Source organism: Leuciscus leuciscus (genome assembly GCF_965113295.1).
Source record: "Leuciscus leuciscus genome assembly, chromosome: 10".
NCBI lineage: Eukaryota > Metazoa > Chordata > Actinopteri > Cypriniformes > Leuciscidae > Leuciscus > Leuciscus leuciscus.
Window position 1 is genome coordinate 21552788 of NC_138734.1, and position 19184 is coordinate 21571971.

At 46.4% G+C, this 19184-nt stretch overlaps 2 protein-coding genes across 3 annotated transcripts in view; both read right to left on the bottom strand.

Annotated features, from left to right (window-relative positions):
• LOC309508491 (uncharacterized protein) overlaps positions 1–19184 on the bottom strand; it is a gene marked incomplete at both ends in the record, with an annotated part of 398710 nt that overhangs the window by 343361 nt on the left and 36165 nt on the right. The gene's annotated exons all lie outside the window — the stretch shown is intronic.
• LOC309508284 (uncharacterized protein) lies at positions 1139–2729 on the bottom strand. 2 transcript variants are annotated; one of them, XM_082182814.1, is made up of 2 exons: positions 2550–2729; positions 1139–2342 (listed from the first exon to the last, which is right to left on the bottom strand). In XM_082182814.1, exons 1-2 carry the CDS (start codon positions 2716–2718, stop codon positions 1504–1506), a joined length of 1008 nt encoding a protein of 335 aa, XP_082038940.1. In that variant the 5' UTR covers positions 2719–2729; the 3' UTR covers positions 1139–1503. The 2 variants fall into 2 exon arrangements, with proteins under 2 accessions (XP_082038940.1, XP_082038941.1); XM_082182815.1 differs by having other exon boundaries at positions 1139–1711; positions 1961–2729.

Below are 19184 nucleotides of genomic sequence, written 5' to 3' on the forward strand. Positions count from 1 at the left end.
AACCATTTTGTCAAAAACAATGCAATATGGTTAATGTTGCACGTGTATCATCAAGGCTGAGCTTGTCAATAATTCCAATAAATCAGCATGAGCTTTATTCTTATCAATAGATTAAGTTAACGCTAATATTTAGTGATAATGGTAACGTAGTGTTTGAAGTTAATAGCCCCTCACAAACCAGGACCACACGGTGCACAAGCTGCGTTTCTACAAATGATTAAATTAACCAATTCAACTAAAGTAGTCACAGATACACTGTCTCTAACATAAAAGTTAAAATCCAATTTACAAAGCAACAATTATTTATTAATCTGATCATTAATATAACGAACTTACCATAGACAGTATACAAACGGAACTTACCGAGCCAAATACCGCCGCCATTACTGAAGATTCGCCGGCGCTACCATTGGCTGCTGTCGCTTGACTTCCAGTGATTGGTTGCTACTACGTTGGACGATACTGATTTGCTGCCACGAAATAGCAGGTCCCTCCTTATATGGCAGGTCTTCCGGCTGTCAACGGCAGCTACTTCCTGCTGCCAGCTGACGATTTTTCGCTGAACCCCCTCTCAAAAAATCTTGAAAAACCGACTAATTCATGCTTAAAATCGGGTCAGCACGATGTCTAAACAATCGACTATTGAAGACTGTGGGGTTGGACCAAAACCACGCGGCTCACAAAGAAACAGAACTACCACCACGAATGTGTTAGCCGCTGATGCTGCTAACAGCATAGCCGAGGCACAACAGGCCGACCTAGCCGCGGTGCTAAGTGAGCTGCAGGCTCTACGTACCACTGTTTCTTCGATTAACACAAAGATAAGTGCTGTGGATGACTTTGGGAATAAGCTTGACAATGTGGAGAAACATATAACTGAGATGAACGGCTCTGTTGCTGCTGTGCAGAGAAGTTTTGCTGATCTAAAAGCGGATATCATTGCTAATGATAAGCGGCTAACGGAGGCTGAGGACCGGATAGGGACCGCCGAAGATGACATAGAAAGGGTAAAATTGCAGCTGACTGATGCTGTAAAACGCATTGCTTATTTGGAGTCAAAGACGGAGGACTTGGAGAATCGCGGGAGACGCAAGAATTTGAGGCTTGTGGGACTACCTGTCACGATCCATCACACGGGAAACAGAGAGAAGATCCAAAAGCAGTATAATTTATTGAGGGAAATCCGTTACATCATAATCCAGTCCAGGCAGGGGTCAAAACCAAAGAAGCAATCCAAAACATAAAACAATCCAAAAACAGGCAACAAGGCAGAACACGGAAGTGGTGTGCTAAAAGACAAGGACTCCGTGACAAACACTGAAACAGACAGGGTATATATACACAAGTGCTGACAAGGTGACGAGAAACAGCTGAAAGACAATGAACAATCAGTGACAGACAGGATCATGGGAATTGTAGTGAAAATGCATAGGCACTGTGAAAACTGAGGACCTCTAGTGTTTAACCCAGGGAACCACCAGACACTGTGACATAACCCCCCCTCTACGGAGCGGCTACCAGACGCTCCATGACAGAAAACAAAACTCGACAAAAGTCCAGGAGGGAGGTGGAACTGTGGGGGATTAGGGGGAGGGACGGAGGGCCAGGACCATGGGAAGGAATGGACACAGGGGATGACAGTTCATCGGGCGGCCTGGGCGGAGAAGACCCTTCAGGCGACCAGGGCGAAACAGATAGTCCATCGGGCGGTCTGGGCGGAGACGACCCTTCAGGTGGCCAGGGTGGAGCAGGTAGTCCATCGGGCGCCCAGGGCGGAGACTTCCCCTCAAGCGACCACGGCGGAGACGACCCTTCGGGAGGCCACGGCGGAGACGACCCCTCGGGCGGCCACGGCGGAGACGACCCCTCGGGCGGCCACGGCGGAGACGACCCCTCGGGCGGCCACGGCGGAGACGACCCCTCGGGCGGCCACGGCGGAGACGACCCCTCGGGCGGCCACGGCGGAGACGACCCCTCGGGCGGCCACGGCGGAGACGACCCCTCGGGCGGCCAGGGCGGAGGAACAGACACCGGCTCAGGAACTGGAACAGACACCGGCTCAGGAACTGGAACAGACACCGGCTCAGGAACTGGAACAGACACCGGCTCAGGAACTGGAACAGACACCGGCTCAGGAACTGGAACAGACACCGGCTCAGGAACTGGAACAGACACCGGCTCAGGAACTGGAACAGACACCGGCTCAGGAACTGGAACGGACACCACCGGCTCAGGTACCACCAGCTCAGGAACAGATACCACCAGCTCAGACACCACCGGCTCAGGAACAGATACCACCGGCTCAGGAACAGACACCACCGGCTCAGCGGCGGCCATCTTGTCTGAAGACACAGGCTCGGCAGGCGTGACATGAACAGGCTCTGCGGCAGCCATCTTGTCCGAAGACACAGGCTCGGCAGGCGTGACATGAACAGGCTCGGCGGTGGCCACCTTGTCCGAAGACACAGGCTCGGCAGGCGTGACGTGAACAGGCTCGGCGGCGGCCACCTTGTCGGAAGACACAGGCTCGGCAGACGTGACGTGAACACTCTCGGCGGCGGCCATCTTGTCCGAAGACTCAGGCTCGGCAGGCGTGACGTGAACAGGCTCGGTGGCGGCCATCTTGTCCGAAGACACAGGCTCAGCAGACGTGCTGTGCTTCCTCCACGCATGCAGTACCGCCACTGCATAAAAGAGGAAGACTGCTCTCTTGGCCATGGCAGGACTGATGGTGGACGGCTCCGAGACGATCTCAGGGATGACAGCGGGCTGCTCGGAGGGGACGGCCTCCGGGACGACAGCGGGCTGCTCGGAGGGGACGGCCTCCGGGACGACAGCGGGCTGCTCGGAGGGGACGGCCTCCGGGACGACAGCGGGCTGCTCGGAGGGGACGGCCTCCGGGATGACAGCGGGCTGCTCGGAGGGGACGGCCTTCGGGACGACAGCGGGCTGCTCGGAGGGGACGGCCTCCGGGACGACAGCGGGCTGCTCGAGGACGATCTCCGGGTCCTTGGGGAGACTGGAGGTCTTCCTCCTCCTCCGCCGTCTTTGATGGCGATGTGCAGGCTCTGGGCTGGACGGAAACCGCGGCGAACAGAACTCTGAGCTGGGCGGAATCAGCGGCGGATGGAGCTCTTTGCAGGGTTGAAGAGGGGCCAAAGTGGAGAATGGTGTCGGGATTCCTCTCGACCACCTCCTCCACTGCGGCCTCCAAGGGTCCCGCGAAAAATGACTTGGCGGGTTCCCTTAAAACAATCTCTCCTCTCCCGCTCGGTGGCTGGGAAAGAGAAGTTAGTGTACATACCGCTGGATCTTGTATTTGACGGAGTCCTTCTGTCACGATCCATCACACGGGAAACAGAGAGAAGATCCAAAAGCAGTATAATTTATTGAGGGAAATCCGTTACATCATAATCCAGTCCAGGCAGGGGTCAAAACCAAAGAAGCAATCCAAAACATAAAACAATCCAAAAACAGGCAACAAGGCAGAACACGGAAGTGGTGTGATAAAAGACAAGGACTCCGTGACAAACACTGAAACAGACAGGGTATATATACACAAGTGTTGACAAGGTGACGAGAAACAGCTGAAAGACAATGAACAATCAGTGACAGACAGGATCATGGGAATTGAAGTGAAAATGCATAGGCACCGTGAAAACTGAGGACCTCTAGTGTTTAACACAGGGAACCACCAGACACTGTGACACTACCAGAGTCAGCGGAAAAAACTCGACCCATGGTGGAGTTCATTCAACACATGCTACCGATCTGGCTAGGTCTTGATACCTCTAGAACCTTCGTCTTGAAAAGGGCACACCGCACTTTGGCGAAACCGAGGCCGGGTCAGAGCAGAGCGGTAATCATTCGTTTTTCACTATTTCAAGATCGTGAGTTTGTGTTTCAAACAGCCAAAAAGCGTGTGATCACCCACGAAAACCACAAGATCTTCTTTGCACAAGACTTCTCAGCGGAAACCATGAAGACACGGAGTCCATTCAACGCAGTGAAGAAAAAGTTAATTGAGGCTGGATCCTTTAGGGGATTTCAATTACATCCTTGCAAGATGAGGATTCTTCACGAGGGGAAAATAATTCTTTTCTCCACACCTGAAGAAGCTGAGGACTTCCTATCGAGCTAGATTTGTAATTTAAATACGGCCACGGAATATAGATAACCGTACTGGACTTGAGGACAAAGAGGGGCAATATATATTTTTTTATTTTCTTTATTTTTTTATATAATATTTGCATTTTATATATATATATTTTTTGTTTTTGTTTTTGTTTTTGTACGTGGACTCTAATTACCATATCTGGTGGACACTTGTGCAATTTAATTTTTGGTATACGGTTGAGTCGTTTGGCACTAGAGATGGTAAAATGCGGAGTTGCGGGGACGAACTGGGTGGGCTGTCTGAGAAGTGTACCTACACAGTTTTTGCCACTCCTCGTTGGTGTGGATTGGCACTGCCCTTACATAGGTTGTTTAAGTAAGGGAAGGGAATGGGATCTCAAGGATCAAGGGGACTTGTTCTAATTGGTTCTTTTTTTTTATTTTTATTTTTTTACCTGTTTTAATTCTAAATTGTCTGATTTGAGATTTACAAGTTGGAATGTCCGGGGACTCAATAAGTTAACTAAATTGATACAGGCTTAAAAACTCGCATTCTAAAATAATTTTTCTTCAGGAAGTCCATCTTACAATTTCTGAAATTAAACATGTACGACGAAGATGGCCTGGCCAAGTTGTACATGCAACGTATAACAATTATGCTCGAGGCGTTCTAATTCTTATCCATAAGACAATTCCTTTTCAACTTACTAATATTGTTCAAGACCCTCAAGGGGGGTTTGTTATTGCTCAGGGTAATATACTTTCTATTGCATTAAATCTGGCTAGCATCTATGGACCTAATGAAGACAAACCCACATTTTTTTTTCATTTTTTTTTTTACTTTATCGTCTTTACACGGCCTAAACATAATAGGTGGGGACTTTAATTGTACTTTGGACCCTCTGGTAGATCGATCAACAAAATCAGATCCCCAAAAATTGCAATCTAGGAAAACCATGACTGTGGTTATATGTATATATGACTGACTTGAATTTGACAGAGATATGGAGGAAACTTAACCCAGGTAAATTGGAATACTCCTGTTATTCAGGGATACATAAATCTAGATCACGTATTGATTATTTTTTAGTATCTCAAGAATTGGTATCAAAAATCTAAAATTGTTGGTATGATTGTATAGTTATAAGTGACCATTCGCCCATTTCCTTATCTATATTTTTTGACAAGCTAAAAATATCTCCCACTAATTGGCGTCTGCAGGTATGGTGGCTCCAAAATCCAGAGTTTGTTAAATATGTTGAAAAGAAGATTGACATTTATTTCGAAATTAATACTGATCAAACTAATGCATCAATTAGATGGGAAGCGTTTAAAGCATACATTAGAGGGGAAATTATCAGTTTCACAAGCACTAGAAGAAGGAACAAAAGTCAGAAATGGTTAAATTAGAGAAACAAATGAAATCATTAGAAATAGACATAAATAAGCATGAGGATTATGGCAAACAAAAACAATTACTAGTTCTAAGAGCGCAATACAACAAGCTTACAAGTGATAAGGCAGCAAAAAGTCTACTGTGGTTAAACCAAGCTTTTTATGATCAGGGGGAAAAGTCCGGTAAATTGTTAGCATGGATAATTAAAAAAATTGAATCTGAAAGAGCCATTAATGGCATAACCACAATATCAGGTGGGATCACGAATGATCCACAAGATATTAATAATGCATTCAAATACTTTTATCAATCATTGTATAGATCAGAATCTTCTGCCGACTTTGTTGATCGAGATGCTTTTCTTGACCATCTTCAATTTCAAGTACTCACTGAAGAGGTCAGGAAGGAATTGGATAAGGATATAACTGAACAAGAATTATTGCAAGCCATAAAAAGCGTAAATTCAGGTAAAGTTCCTGGGCCTGACGGCTTGCCTATAGAATTTTACAAAACTTTCCAGAAGCAGTTGTTAACTCCGCTTTTGAATATGTTTAATGAATCATTTGATATTGGTAGCCTACCTCCAACTTTAAGACTTGCTACAATAACTCTTATTTTAAAACCTGGTAAAGCATCAACTGATTGCTCATCATATAGGCCAATTAGTCTCATGGGAGTGGACACAAAAATATTATGTAAAGTTCTTGCTAAAAGACTAGACCCATACGTCCCTTTTTTAGTGCATAATGATCAGAATGGATTTGTAAGGAGCCGTCAGGGCTTTCATAACATTAGACGAGTCCTTAATATAATTCACTGTAATAATAATGCCAGAGACAATGCACTATTGTCTTTGGATGCAAGACAGGCATTTGATAGAATAGAGTGGCCCTATTTGTTCAATGTATTGCCGAGATATGGAATTGGGCGAAAGTTTTTAAAATGGATACAGTTACTATACACTGGCCCTGTGGCATGTGTAAGGACTAATAACAATTTATCAAGCCAAATAACCCTAGAAAGATCAACCCGTCAGGGCTGCCGTCTGTCCCCATTATTGTTTGTTCTGGCCATTGAGCCACTAGCCATATCTATTCGAAATGAAGCAAATCTGTCAGGAATTACTATTGGAGACCAAGAACATAGAATATCGCTATACGCAGATGATGTGATACTTTTCTTGTCCAAATTATCAACTAGCATACCAGCAATATTACAATTAATTAATAGGTTTGGTAAGTTTTCGGGATATAAAATTAATGACACAAAATCTTCCATACTCTTCCTAAACAAGGAGGAAAGGAGTAACCCAGTCATAAGATCGCCATTTTTTAATGCAAGAGAAGGATTTACATATCTTGGAGTTAAGATTACCCCCCAAATTAATGAAATTGTTAAAGCAAATTACGATCCGCTAATGGGTGAAGTGCGTGAATCAATTGAAAAATGGACAACAATGCCCATATCAATGATTTGCCGAATTAATTTGATTGAGATGGTAACTCTGCCGAAATTTTTATACCTGTTTCAGTCACTCCCACTGTCACTGCCACAACATTTTTTTAAGGAAATTAACAAGATTTTTCGTAAGCCCCACAAACCCACAGTATCTGCCAAGCCTGAGCCACTTCACGTCGTGCCTGCCAAGCCTGAGCCACTTCACGTCATGTCTGCCAAGCCTGCCAAGCCTGAATCTCTTCACGTCATGTCTGCCAAGCCTGAATCTCTTCACGTCATGTCTGCCAAGCCTGAATCTCTTCACGTCATGTCTGCCAAGCCTGAATCTCTTCACGTCATGTCTGCCATGTCTGGGTCTCTTCACGTCACGTCTGCCAAGTCCGAGTCTGTTCACGCCACATCGGCCGCCGAGCCGGTGTCTCCTGACAAGATGGCCGCCGCCGAGCCTGTGTCTCCTGACAAGATGGCCGCCGCCGAGCCTGTGTCTCCTGACAAGATGGCCGCCACCGAGCCTGTGTCTCCTGACAAGATGGCCGCCGCCGAGCCTGTGTCTCCTGACAAGATGGCCGCCGCCAAGCCTGTGTCTCCTGACAAGATGGCCGCCGCCACGCCTGAACCTGAGCCCTCAGTTATGGCTACACTAACAATTATGGCCACAGCCATATGGTGTGTGTGGTCGGTGCACACATTTGAAGTTCACGTCACGTCTGCTGGGCCAGAGCCTGTTCACGTCACGTCTGCCGAGCCAGAGCCTGTTCACGTCACGTCTGCCGAGCCAGAGCCTGTTCACGTCACGTCTGCCGAGCCAGAGCCTGTTCACGTCACGTCTGCCGAGCCAGAGCCTGTTCACGTCTCGTCTGCCGAGCCAGAGCCTGTTCACGTCACGTCTGCCGAGCCAGAGCCTGTTCACGTCACGTCTGCCGAGCCAGAGCCTGTTCACGTCACGTCTGCCGAGCCAGAGCCTGTTCACGTCACGTCTGCCGAGCCAGAGCCTGTTCACGTCACGTCTGCCGAGCCAGAGCCTGTTCACGTCACGTCTGCCGAGCTAGATCCTGTTCACGTCACGACTGCTGAGACTTTTCACGTCATTTCTGTTCTGGAGTCGTTGTCTGTTCCAGCCCATAACCCCATAGCTGTCCCCAAGAAAATTTTGGGGGGGGGCAGTAGGGTCCTTGATAGGACCATGGAGGCCGCGCCGCCATGGTCACCTGAACTGTCTGGTCCACCCTGGCCACCTGAACTGTCTGGTCCACCTTGGCCACCTGAACTGTCTGGTCCACCTTGGCCACCTGAACTGTCTGGTCCACCCTGGCCTCCAGCACAGCCGGATCCGCCCTGGCTTCCTGCACTGCCGGATCCGCCCTGGCTTCCTGCACTGCCGGATCCGCCCACGCCTTGCCACGGCCCAGGTCCGCCCACGCCTTGCCACGGCCCAGGTCCGCCCACGCCTTGCCACGGCCCAGGTCCGCCCACGCCTTGCCACGGCCCAGGTCCGCCCACGCCATGCCATGACCCAGGCCCGTCCACGCCATGCCACGTCCCATGTCCTGTCCCCCTGCACGGGCCTGGCCCACCATCCCTCCCCATGACCTCCTCCACTCCACCACCCTCCTGGTCTTATCTTGTGTTTTGGTTTTGTTGGGCGTCGGGAGACGCCCTTAGAGGGGGGGATTCTGTCACGTTTTGGGTTTGTTCTTGTCATGTTTCTGTGTCATGTCTTGTTTCCATGTCTGTCATGTGGTTCCCTGTTTGTCATGTGATCCTGCCATGTCTTGTCATTGGTTAATTGTCTGATCATTGTTCACAGGTGTCCCTTTTGTCATTAGTCTGTGTATTTAAGCCCTCATGTTTGCCATGTGTCTTGGTCAAGTATTGTTTCCTGTAATCCTGCTGTAGTGTAAGTTTCATGTTCATGCCACGGTTTTTGTTTTCATGCCACGTCATGTTTTTGTTTCATGTTTTATTTTAGTTACAATAAACTGCACTTGGGTTCTCATTTCTCAACTTGCCTCCAGTGGATCCCTTATTACAAACAAACAATATCTAAGCTCCCATTAAGATTATACTTATATTTATCAGATCCAAAGACCTTAAAAAAACAAACAACAAATCCTTTCCTAAAGAATACCATTGATATATGGTTCAAAGCTCACAAACATATTGGTGATACACCTTCTATTTCTCAGTTCTCTCCTATCTGGAGTAATGCACAGTTCACTCCGGGCAGGGCAGACGGCGGTTTTAAGGTTTGGGCTGGTAAAGGTGTGCAAAAAGTTGGAGATTTATATGACAAAGGCATTTTGTTAACATTTAACCCTCTGAGGTCGAGAAACGCGCCGACGCGTTTTGCTGGATTTTTTTCACATAGCAGCAACATAAACTTAAATTACTCCATCATTTATGGTTATACAGAAAAAAGAAATATAAAAAAATTATCTGTGATATTTTTACTTTTGTATGTGTCCACTTACAATCAAATCAAAACATTGTGCTTTTGTAAAATAAAGAAAATAAACAGGGTGTGCGTTCTGCCTCTCCGTCGCGGTGAACTTTTTTTTTCTTGAGCACGTCTATAAACTGAAACAAAACTCAGCGAATACTTCTCACACATTTATGAGCCATATACCTTTATACACATTTAAGTGTGTACTTTTAAATGATCGGATTCAAACTGAAAACAAATATTCTCTGTTTAAGTAATTTGTATAAAACCAACTGGATGTCCAGTATCTCAAACGCTTGCTAATTACTTTTTAATTCGACACGCCCACTCGCGCAAAAGAGATTCACATGCAAATCTCCACATGGGACGCGAACGCCCTCATTACCTCAAACACAAAACACCAAAAAACTTCACAAGTCTCTGCTTTTCGTCGAGTTTGGAAGACACGTCTGAGCTTACATTGGATTTACCTAAGAAGAAGAAGAACGCGATTTGAAGACAAGAAAGATGTAAGGTAAGAAATTCTTACTTATTAGTTTATGGTATTGTTGCATAAACTTCACATTGCAGTTGAACTGTTGCTAGATATATGGTGAATATTATACTATTTAGACCCGTGTTTACTGTTAAATACTGTTTGTGGATATCTGCTCAAACATAGATATGTATAACCATAATTTTTAATATTTTGGAGCGCGATGGCGTTTGAATGTATCATATTTTGGAGCGCGCTGTGGGTTTGAATGTGTCATATTTTGGAGTGCGCTGTGCATTTGAATGTATCATATTTTGGAGCGCGATTGCGTTTGAAAGGAAAAATGCACCAAACATTAGGCTTTATGTTTTTACTATTATCTCATTTCATATCATCATAACGAATGGAAACATTTGAAGTAACATATGATAATCAATATATTTTTCTCTAGCGTAGTTGTTCTTGAAATCTTTTGGAAGATTTAATTTATTGTTATTATTATTTTATGCAGCACTGCGTAGCCTATGCCTACAAGGCACAACAAACCTGGTGTTCATTATATATTGTTGGAAACGTGTGTGTGTGTGTATTCTGTGAATTTGAAAAAGAAATTTTAACCAGAAAAATCTAAAATCTATTCCCAAAATCGTGCAGCCCTATAGTTTCTCTTGATATCAGTATGTTCACAGTTTTTTCTTTTTTTTTTCTTTCAGGGACCAGATGCAACTGAGTCCTGCTGACTTCAACATTCACATGAGTCTCTGTATATGAACATGGTAAAGTGAAAATCAAACACCTTGGAAATGAAAGGTATGTACAATGTTTTTAGGAATGGCACAAAGGTCTCTGTCTTTGGATCATTGTTTTCAATGTGCTCTTTTGTCATTTGTATTTTTGGATTGTGTTGTGTTGTAAATAAATCCAAACAATCTAAAAGCCATTCTTTTTTAAATCTCCTCATTCTTTGTGCAAGGTTGCTCTTAATGACAGGGCCTGATCGCTCCTAATAGGGCAGTTAGGGGAGTGTCTTTGTCTTTCTCAGGTGTTGAAGGCTTACATATTCATGAGATGATCACGCCTCTTCGCATATGGCTTTGTCACACAAAACACGTCTTAGAAATTTTAAATCAATATATTGTCTTATCTGAATGAGCAGTCAGGGTGATTTTCACATAGTTTTGGAGCAAATATTCTAGGCTATGTCATACAATTTTCAAAAGTCTTGTGAAGAAATAATCAGTATGGGTTTCATGGCCTTATTTCAGTGAGAATTTTTTTTTTGTATTTTCACAAACCACGCATAAATGTCATTATCTCAAAACTACAAACTTTTACATACATGCTGCTGATATATTATTGTAGCAGAGTTTGTGCTGAATACAGTGTAATTAAACTTTAGCCATGAAAATGTCACTAGTAACAGAAAAAAACACAAATGTCAGAGCATGTCAGAACACCTCCAGGGCCCAGAAAACAGCTCAGACCTCAGAGGGTTAATGACCTGAGTCTGAAATATTCAATTCCTCAAAAAAAAAATTTTAAGTACTTACAATTGAAACATTTTATTTCATCAAAGCATTGTGATGCCCTACGGGAGCCGCCGCTGTCCTGTCTGGAGAATATTATGATAAAGCATGGACATGGGAAACGCCAATTTCTATATTGTATGCTACACTTATCTCATATGATAAGGAATCCAGTAAAGATAGAATGAGGGCTTGGAGTTTGGATATTAAAGAAGATATCGAGGAAACTGAGTGGTCAAAAGCATGCTTAAAAGCTCAAATACAAACGATTAATACAAGAATGAAGCTATTGCAACATAAATGGTTGATGAGGACATACATAACCCCTGAAATACTTAACAAATGGTCTCCAGACATTCCAGACACATGTGTGAAATGTTTAATTGAGAAGGGAACTTTAATTCACTGTGTATGGGAGTGCCCTAAATTGGTAACTTTTTGGAAAATGGTTGTATGTACCCTAAGTAACATCACAAAAACCCAAATACCGTGCATTGCAAAACTTTGTATTCTGGGGATATACCCAGATCATCTTTCTATCAATAACAATCAGAGGACTCTTATCGACTTTGGCCTCCTGCAGGCCAGGAGGATGGTTGCTTTGAGTTGGAAAGAGACTGAAATATCTTCTGCACACTCTTGGATCAAGGAGATGGCAATGTGTGTTACTTTAGAGAAGTTAACGTACATTACAAGGGGTAAAGCACAGCAATTTGAAGAGATGTGGGCACCTTTAATTGATTTCCTTAAGAAATAAGAAGGTGCATGTATTAATGTTTTGAGCGTGACATATTTTTGTTCTGTTTGGTTTTATTTTAATTACTGGTGCTTTGATCAACATATTTGGAATGTTTTTGTAACTTATTTTCCTTTTGGTAATATAATTTTTGTTATTTTTGTTATTTGGTTATTGTTTGTTTTATTGGAAAATCAATAAAAAAAACATTGTTAAAAATGTTTTTAAAAAAAAGATATTACTAAAGCCTTTGGGGTCTCATTTGTGAAACAACTGTTTGAACGGTTTATGTCCTGAGGAAAATCTCTCTATCTCTCTCACTCACTTACTCTCTCTCTCTCTCTCTCACTTACTCTCTCTCTCTCTCTCAAAATCTCTCTTTCTCTCTCCAATATTTCTTATTGCGATCGTTTGTATTGTTGTTCGTTTTTCTATGCATATTTACTCCTGCGTGTTTTGATTAGTACATGTAATCTTAGTTTGTTTTATATTAAATTCCATAATCTTTTGAGTTAAAATTTGTCTCAATGTTCCATTACTGAAGTCCCTGAAAACTGATCTAAGCTACAGCTCTACCTTATTTTACTATCACGATCTCTAAATTGTCTAGAACACGAAAATATCATCCTTGTGGCCACAGGAGGGTATTTGTCAGTGTTATAGGCCGTATAAGTTAATGTTCAGAGGTTGTGCATACTGGCCGCCGGACGGACAGTTTGTGTGATAACTGAACATTAACTTCTACCTAAATTTCCCCTGATTAAAGATATAATTTTACCTACCTATATTAACGATTAATACAAGTAATCGTGTTAATTATTGATATAAGGTGAGGTTTGACCTATTCCCTATTTGGGATAATTTAATTTGTGTATGCGATATTAATATTCATCATATTCTGAATATTCCCCTCATTTGACTATTAATTCCCCATAACGAAGTCATTTTCGCTACATATATATTGGTGGAGAATACGGGCATTTTTCAAACTTCATTTTGGGACAAAGATTCAGATTTGTGTTCATGTGTGATTTTGGGAGTTTAATGTGTATTCGCGCGTTTGAATTCTGAATTTAAGTCGACTCAAAAAAAAACTGAACAAGGCGAAAAGCCGTATCAGTAACCCACCAGTATTCCCTGGATGTGGAGAAAACGTCTCGGTTACGTATGTAACCCTCGTTCCCTGAGTAGGGAACGGAGACGTTACGTCGGATGACGACGAATGGGGTTTCGCTTAGAAAGCCTCTCATCTTCGAGTATATAAAACGAGCCAATGGCAAAGAAATGCCATGGGTCTGCGGAATTTGCATAGCGTAACTCCGCCCCACCCTAGGGGTATATAAGGAAGTACGCTGCAACATGCAGATATGTCTTCGCTGAGGAGCCGAGACTGAACTCAGGCGTTCCAGCGGTACAGCGGAAGTGGCAGGGAGACGTAACGTCTCCGTTCCCTACTTAGGGAACGAGGGTTACATACGTAACCGAGACGTTCCCTTTCGTTGTCACTCCGAGTTACGTCGGATGACGACGAATGGGGTTCCCAGTGTAATCACGCCACCTCCCGACTGTCTTCCCGTGCCCTGCGTAAGTCTGAGCTCCCTGTCGTGAGACTGGCACGGACGAAGGACTCCTACTTAACACAGGATTATGCCAAGGTACACTGGGAAGCATATCTCAGTGGAAATATGCAATCATGCCCAACCCGAAGGGGGGGACTTGGAATACACATATGACCCCGGAGGGCTGCATATGGAGAAACACTGGGGTGTCCAACCGCAGGTGGAATATTTCAACCCCAGGGGTGGCAAGGTGGCTTGCAGAGGGAAAGACACATGCTCAAGGAGGCTTACAGTGGAAACACACATGTGGGGGTCGCCCAGAGGGGGAACCATGCACATGGAGGCACCTAGCCAAGCGCGAAAGCTGCCGGTGGCAACTCTGGCGTTGACGTCGTCAGTGCTGGAGGAGACTCAGGGCTTATTAGGCTCACCTGAGGAATATATCGCACGTATCCCGTCCGTGGACAGGAATGGCGAGCAAGCGAAGACACCTGAGCAGAATCTATTACCGGCTAGTTGAAGCGAGTACATGAGAAGAAACTGGCTCCACTCGGAGATTATAGAATCTCGCGAATGTGTTAGGTGTCGCCCAGCCTACAGCTCTGCAGATGTCTGTTAGCGAGGCGCCATGCGCTAGAGCCCAAGAGGATGCCACACTCCGGGTGGAGTGGGCCGTCACACCAAGGGGGCATGGTCGACCTTGCTGCTGGTAAGCCAAAGCAATGGCGTCCACTATCCAGTGAGACAACCTTTGCTTGGAGAGAGCCTTTCCCTTCAGCTTCCCACCATGACAGACAAAGAGCTGGTCAGAGGTCCTGAAACACTGCGTTCTGTCTACGTAAGCACGGAGGGCGCGTACTGGACAGAGCAGTGCCAAGGCTGGGTCTGCCTCCTCCAAAGGCAGCGCTTGCAGGTTCACCACCTGGTCTCGAAAGGGGTTCTTTTCGTGGGTTCTTGATGTTTAGAAGAACGCCAGTTGACGAAGAGGTTCCACTTCAACGCATAGGCATGTCTCGTGGACGATGCTCTAGCGGAAGTGATGGTAGCCACCACCGCTGGTGGTAGAGTACTCAAACCTACCTCGTCCCGTCCAGGAACCACACGTGGAGGTTCCAAAGATCGGGGTGAGGGTGCCACAGGGTGCCCCGTCCCTGAGAAAGCAGGTCCTTCCTCAGAGGAATAGGCCAGGGAGGTGCTGTCGCGAGGAGTACTAGTTCTGGGAACCAGGTGCGGTTGGGCCAATACGGGGCAACCAAAATGACCTGCTCCTCGTCCTCCCTGATCTTGCGCAAGGTCTGCGCAAGAAGGCTCACTGGGGGAAACGCATACTTGCGTAGGCCCCGCAGCCACCCGGGCGTCCACCTCCCGCATATCGGCCAGGTTGAGCCACAGATGTCTCTCCCGGAGAGCGAGGTCGGTGGCGGCACGCAGCTCATCAAAGAGCCCTGGGTCAGTCCTCCCCTCGTGCATGTCACGCAACATCTGGGCCTGGTAGACCTGGAGTGTCGCCATGGCATGCAGTGAGGATGATGCCTGCCCCGCAGCTCTATAGGCCTTCACCACAAGGGTGGAGGAGAACCTACAGGCCTTGGAGGGGTGCTTAGGGTCGCCGCGGGAAGAAGCACTCTGGGGACACAATTGCATGGCCACAGAGCGTTCAACCTGGGGAACCCCAGTGTACCCTTTGACAGCCGCCTGATCGAGAGGAGGAAAGGCGGAGGAGGCCGCCGAGCAATCGTGGGAAGACAGGGGTGCCTTCCAGGACTTCGTGACCTCCTCATGCATGTCCGGGAAGAAAGGCATTGGGGTTGGACGCTGACGGGGATCAGCGGCCGCACCCAAAAACCAATCGTCCAACCGCGAGCGCACTGGACCGGGTGGCGGGGACCACTCGAGACCAATGGCCGCGGCTGCCTGGGAAAGCATGGCCATCAGCTCGGGATCCGACTCGGGCAATGCTGGGACACCCGAAGGTGGCAACACAGCCGAATCTTCTTCTCCCGAGGACTCCTGCCCACCTTGTGATGCAGCGATCGACATCGAATCTTCCTCTGGAGCGCCGAATGAGACCCGCGGCAAGTCAGAGGACTGTACTGCGGGCTCATTCGGACGACTCGCGGGTTGCACGGCGCTAGAGGACGGTGTGGAGCGTGGAATAGTCGGCGCTTTGTTCCACACCATAACCCTCAAGTCACCCTGGCCGCCAGCCGAAGTACCAGCTCTCGCGGAGCTCGTAGATCGGGGAGCGGGTGAGGGGACTCTACCATGAAGGTCATTGAGTCTTGACCGCAACCGTGCGATGGGCATGTTCCCGCAATGGGAACATGACTCATCCACAAACGCTGCCTTAGCGTGCTCAATACCCAGACACACAAGACAGCGATTGTGCCCATCAGAGTCAGAAATGAGAAGACTGCAACCAGAAGTGCACGGGCGAGGCATCTTTAAAAAGACCAAGCTCTTTTAGAAAGGAATTTTTTCCTTGAGTGCAAGCTCTTTTAGAAAGGAATTTTTGCAATTCCTTTCTTTTTTGCAAGGAATTTTTGCAACTCCAAAGAGCGTGCAAGCTCTTTTAGAAAGGAATTTTTTCTCCACAAGTGTTGAAGCGACCAGGGAGATGAACACACAAACACTGGCAAATCACTGCACAGATAAGCAGGGAATGTGCACTCGCTGGAACTCGCTGTCACACCAACACCTGGAGAGAGGCTCGTCTCGAAGAGAAATAGAGATGAACTCAGAATTGGCTGTGGAGTGAAGTGAATGAACTTGGCTCCGAAGCGAAAACATATCTGCATGTTGCAGCGTACTTCCTTATATACCCCTAGGGTGGGGCGGAGTTACGCTATGCAAATTCCGCAGACCCATGGCATTTCTTTGCCATTGGCTCGTTATATATACTCGAAGATGAGAGGCTTTCTAAGCGAAACCCCATTCGTCGTCATCCGACGTAACTCGGAGTGACAACGAAAGGGAAATGAAAGCTTTAGCATAAGTTCTGCCGGGAAGACTCAATTACTACGTCACCTATTGCCTTCACTTCTATCCAATCATATTCTTATGCTCATGTATAAAAGCTCAGTACTTACACATGTTTGAGTTCGCAGATACTGAAGCGACGATTACCCCCATCCTCCCCACCACCACCAGGATGGTCCCGTCCATACCTCCCGGGGGGGTCTGCTGCGCCCCTGCCTTCATCTTTAGGCAGAAATTGCAGATCCGATACTCTCGGATTATGCACTACGGACGGGGCCTACGCCAAATGACTTTGTAGATTATCAGCTTGCTGAGCTGTCAATAAATGTTCGGTTTATTGAAATAATTCTCCCGAGTCTTTCTGGTAGAACTGCAGTTCACAGTATTGTAACAAGTTCAAGTTAGAAAAAAAGGAAAATCTCTTTTTGCTTGACTGCGTACATGTAATTCTGTCTAAAGACCTGTTTTTGAACAAAGAAAAGTTCCCCTCAGGTGTACTACCGGTATTCTGTAAACCCCGAGAGCAAAGTGCTCCTGGTCAGAAAAAAAAAGATCTTATTTTATGTCGCTAGCAACGACAACTACGGGTTGTGAAAAGCTGGTTTAACTACCCAGCGAAAACCCCGTTTCAGTTTCTGTACAGACCAGGCACACGAGATCCACCGCGATCTCCTTATAATTTATTTGCAGTGTGGTTTTTGTGTTTGCAAAAAGTCTGCATGCGTGAAAACTGTGATTGCTGAAGCAATCTCTATAGGCGCGTATCAGTTTCAAATTACCACCTCGTGATTTTGTTCCGCTGAGCGCAACACCGCCATCGCGTGGTCAACAGCAGATAAGACCTGCCGTTCATTGCTTCCGTCTCGATTTTGTTTCCTCAAAATTCACGGCGGTGTTTATCTAATAAGCTGTTTAAATACATATTCGCATTTACAGCTTGCTAACTTCGTTAAAACAATCCTTTTATTTTGGACTGAGATATTTTATTCTGAGTTTGATCTCCAGAAGTGAAAAAAAAAAACTTAAAATTATAAAATTTCTCACTCCAAAAACACTGATAATTGAGTCATTGAGTCATTGAGTCTTACGGGTTTCAGGGTGACCTGGAGGGGGAGTCACACATCACTCCGTCTCCCCTCACCAGCGAGCCTGCACTTCGCAGCCAAACCCCTAAAGCTAAAGAAGAAGCAAGCCCCCGTCGCGACAATATCCCAGCCAGCCACCGCGAGCTCCCACCAGCCGAACAAGGACAGGGCCCCGTCCCGGAGGGGCAGGCCCTCAGTCACCGCATGGCTTCTAAGGAACTGGACAAGCTGGCTAGAAACATCCCGACTTTCATCCCAAAACCAGCAGAAAAAAACGGAGTATATGCTTATTTACAGGACATTGATTTTCACTTACAAAATGTGGCCAATGCCACGACGTGGGACAAGTTATATCTCCTCAGGATCACGTCTGGGCGTCATGTGCGAAGTTTCCTAGACCGTCAACCAGAGACTGTCAAAATGAATTACCCACAATTACGACAAGCCCTGATTTGCGAATTCTCCGATCCTGAGTCAGACCAAGGCATCATCGCAGCAATGGATCTCAAACAAGCCCGGCTGGAAACCCCACAAGATTACTATTACTATTACTGCGACAAGTTTATTTCGGATCGCGTAATGGAGCACATGGAGGAAGACCTCAATTTCAAAACCCTCTTCCTGAGGAATCTACATTATAGCTTGAGTACCCATCTCGGAGTCCTCGTCTGTCCGCGGACTATGTCGATCCAACAGCTACGTGACCTGGCTCACAAAGCCTACATTAAACAAAAAACTGTGTCTGAAAAAACTGTAAAACACCCCACAATTTGCCCTGTCTCTGAGCAATGTCCAGAACTGACACTAGAGGGCGCACAGCAGCCCAATTACAAACCCTTCAACAGAGAGTCAAGACCGTTCCAAGCCAGCAGAGGGCAGCGTGGTCAGGGGGGTGCCCGTCCAAGGCAGCCAAATGACCGCTTCGGGGGATTCTGGGACCGACCTCGCCCCTCCCACAACCAAAAGGGAGGGGGCAACTGGGAAGCCGGCCGGCGACCCAGAAGGAACCAACCCCCATCTCCCCGATCGTCAAGCCCAGAAAACCGATCAAGGGACCACTCTCGACGGGACACTGGTAAGCACAAGCGGGAGCAAACCTCCAACAGAGACAGTGCAGCCACGTCTGAAGAGGCAGAACTTCTAAGCGTACTGAGAGAGTTTCTCCAAAAGAAACCTCACAAGGAAGACAAGGATAAAACAGACACCGCATGACTAAACCGTATGCCTGAAGCTGACGCCACTCCCAAAGCTCCTCTCGCTGACAACCCACCAGACACTGTTGGTAAACCACAACCTATAAACTTCGCTGTTACATCACTAAATAACAGCTCCACTCACTCCCTCCAGCTGACTGCCCCCCAGAACACTGTTTGTCAGCCACAGACTAATGAACTCATTGTTGCATCACCAA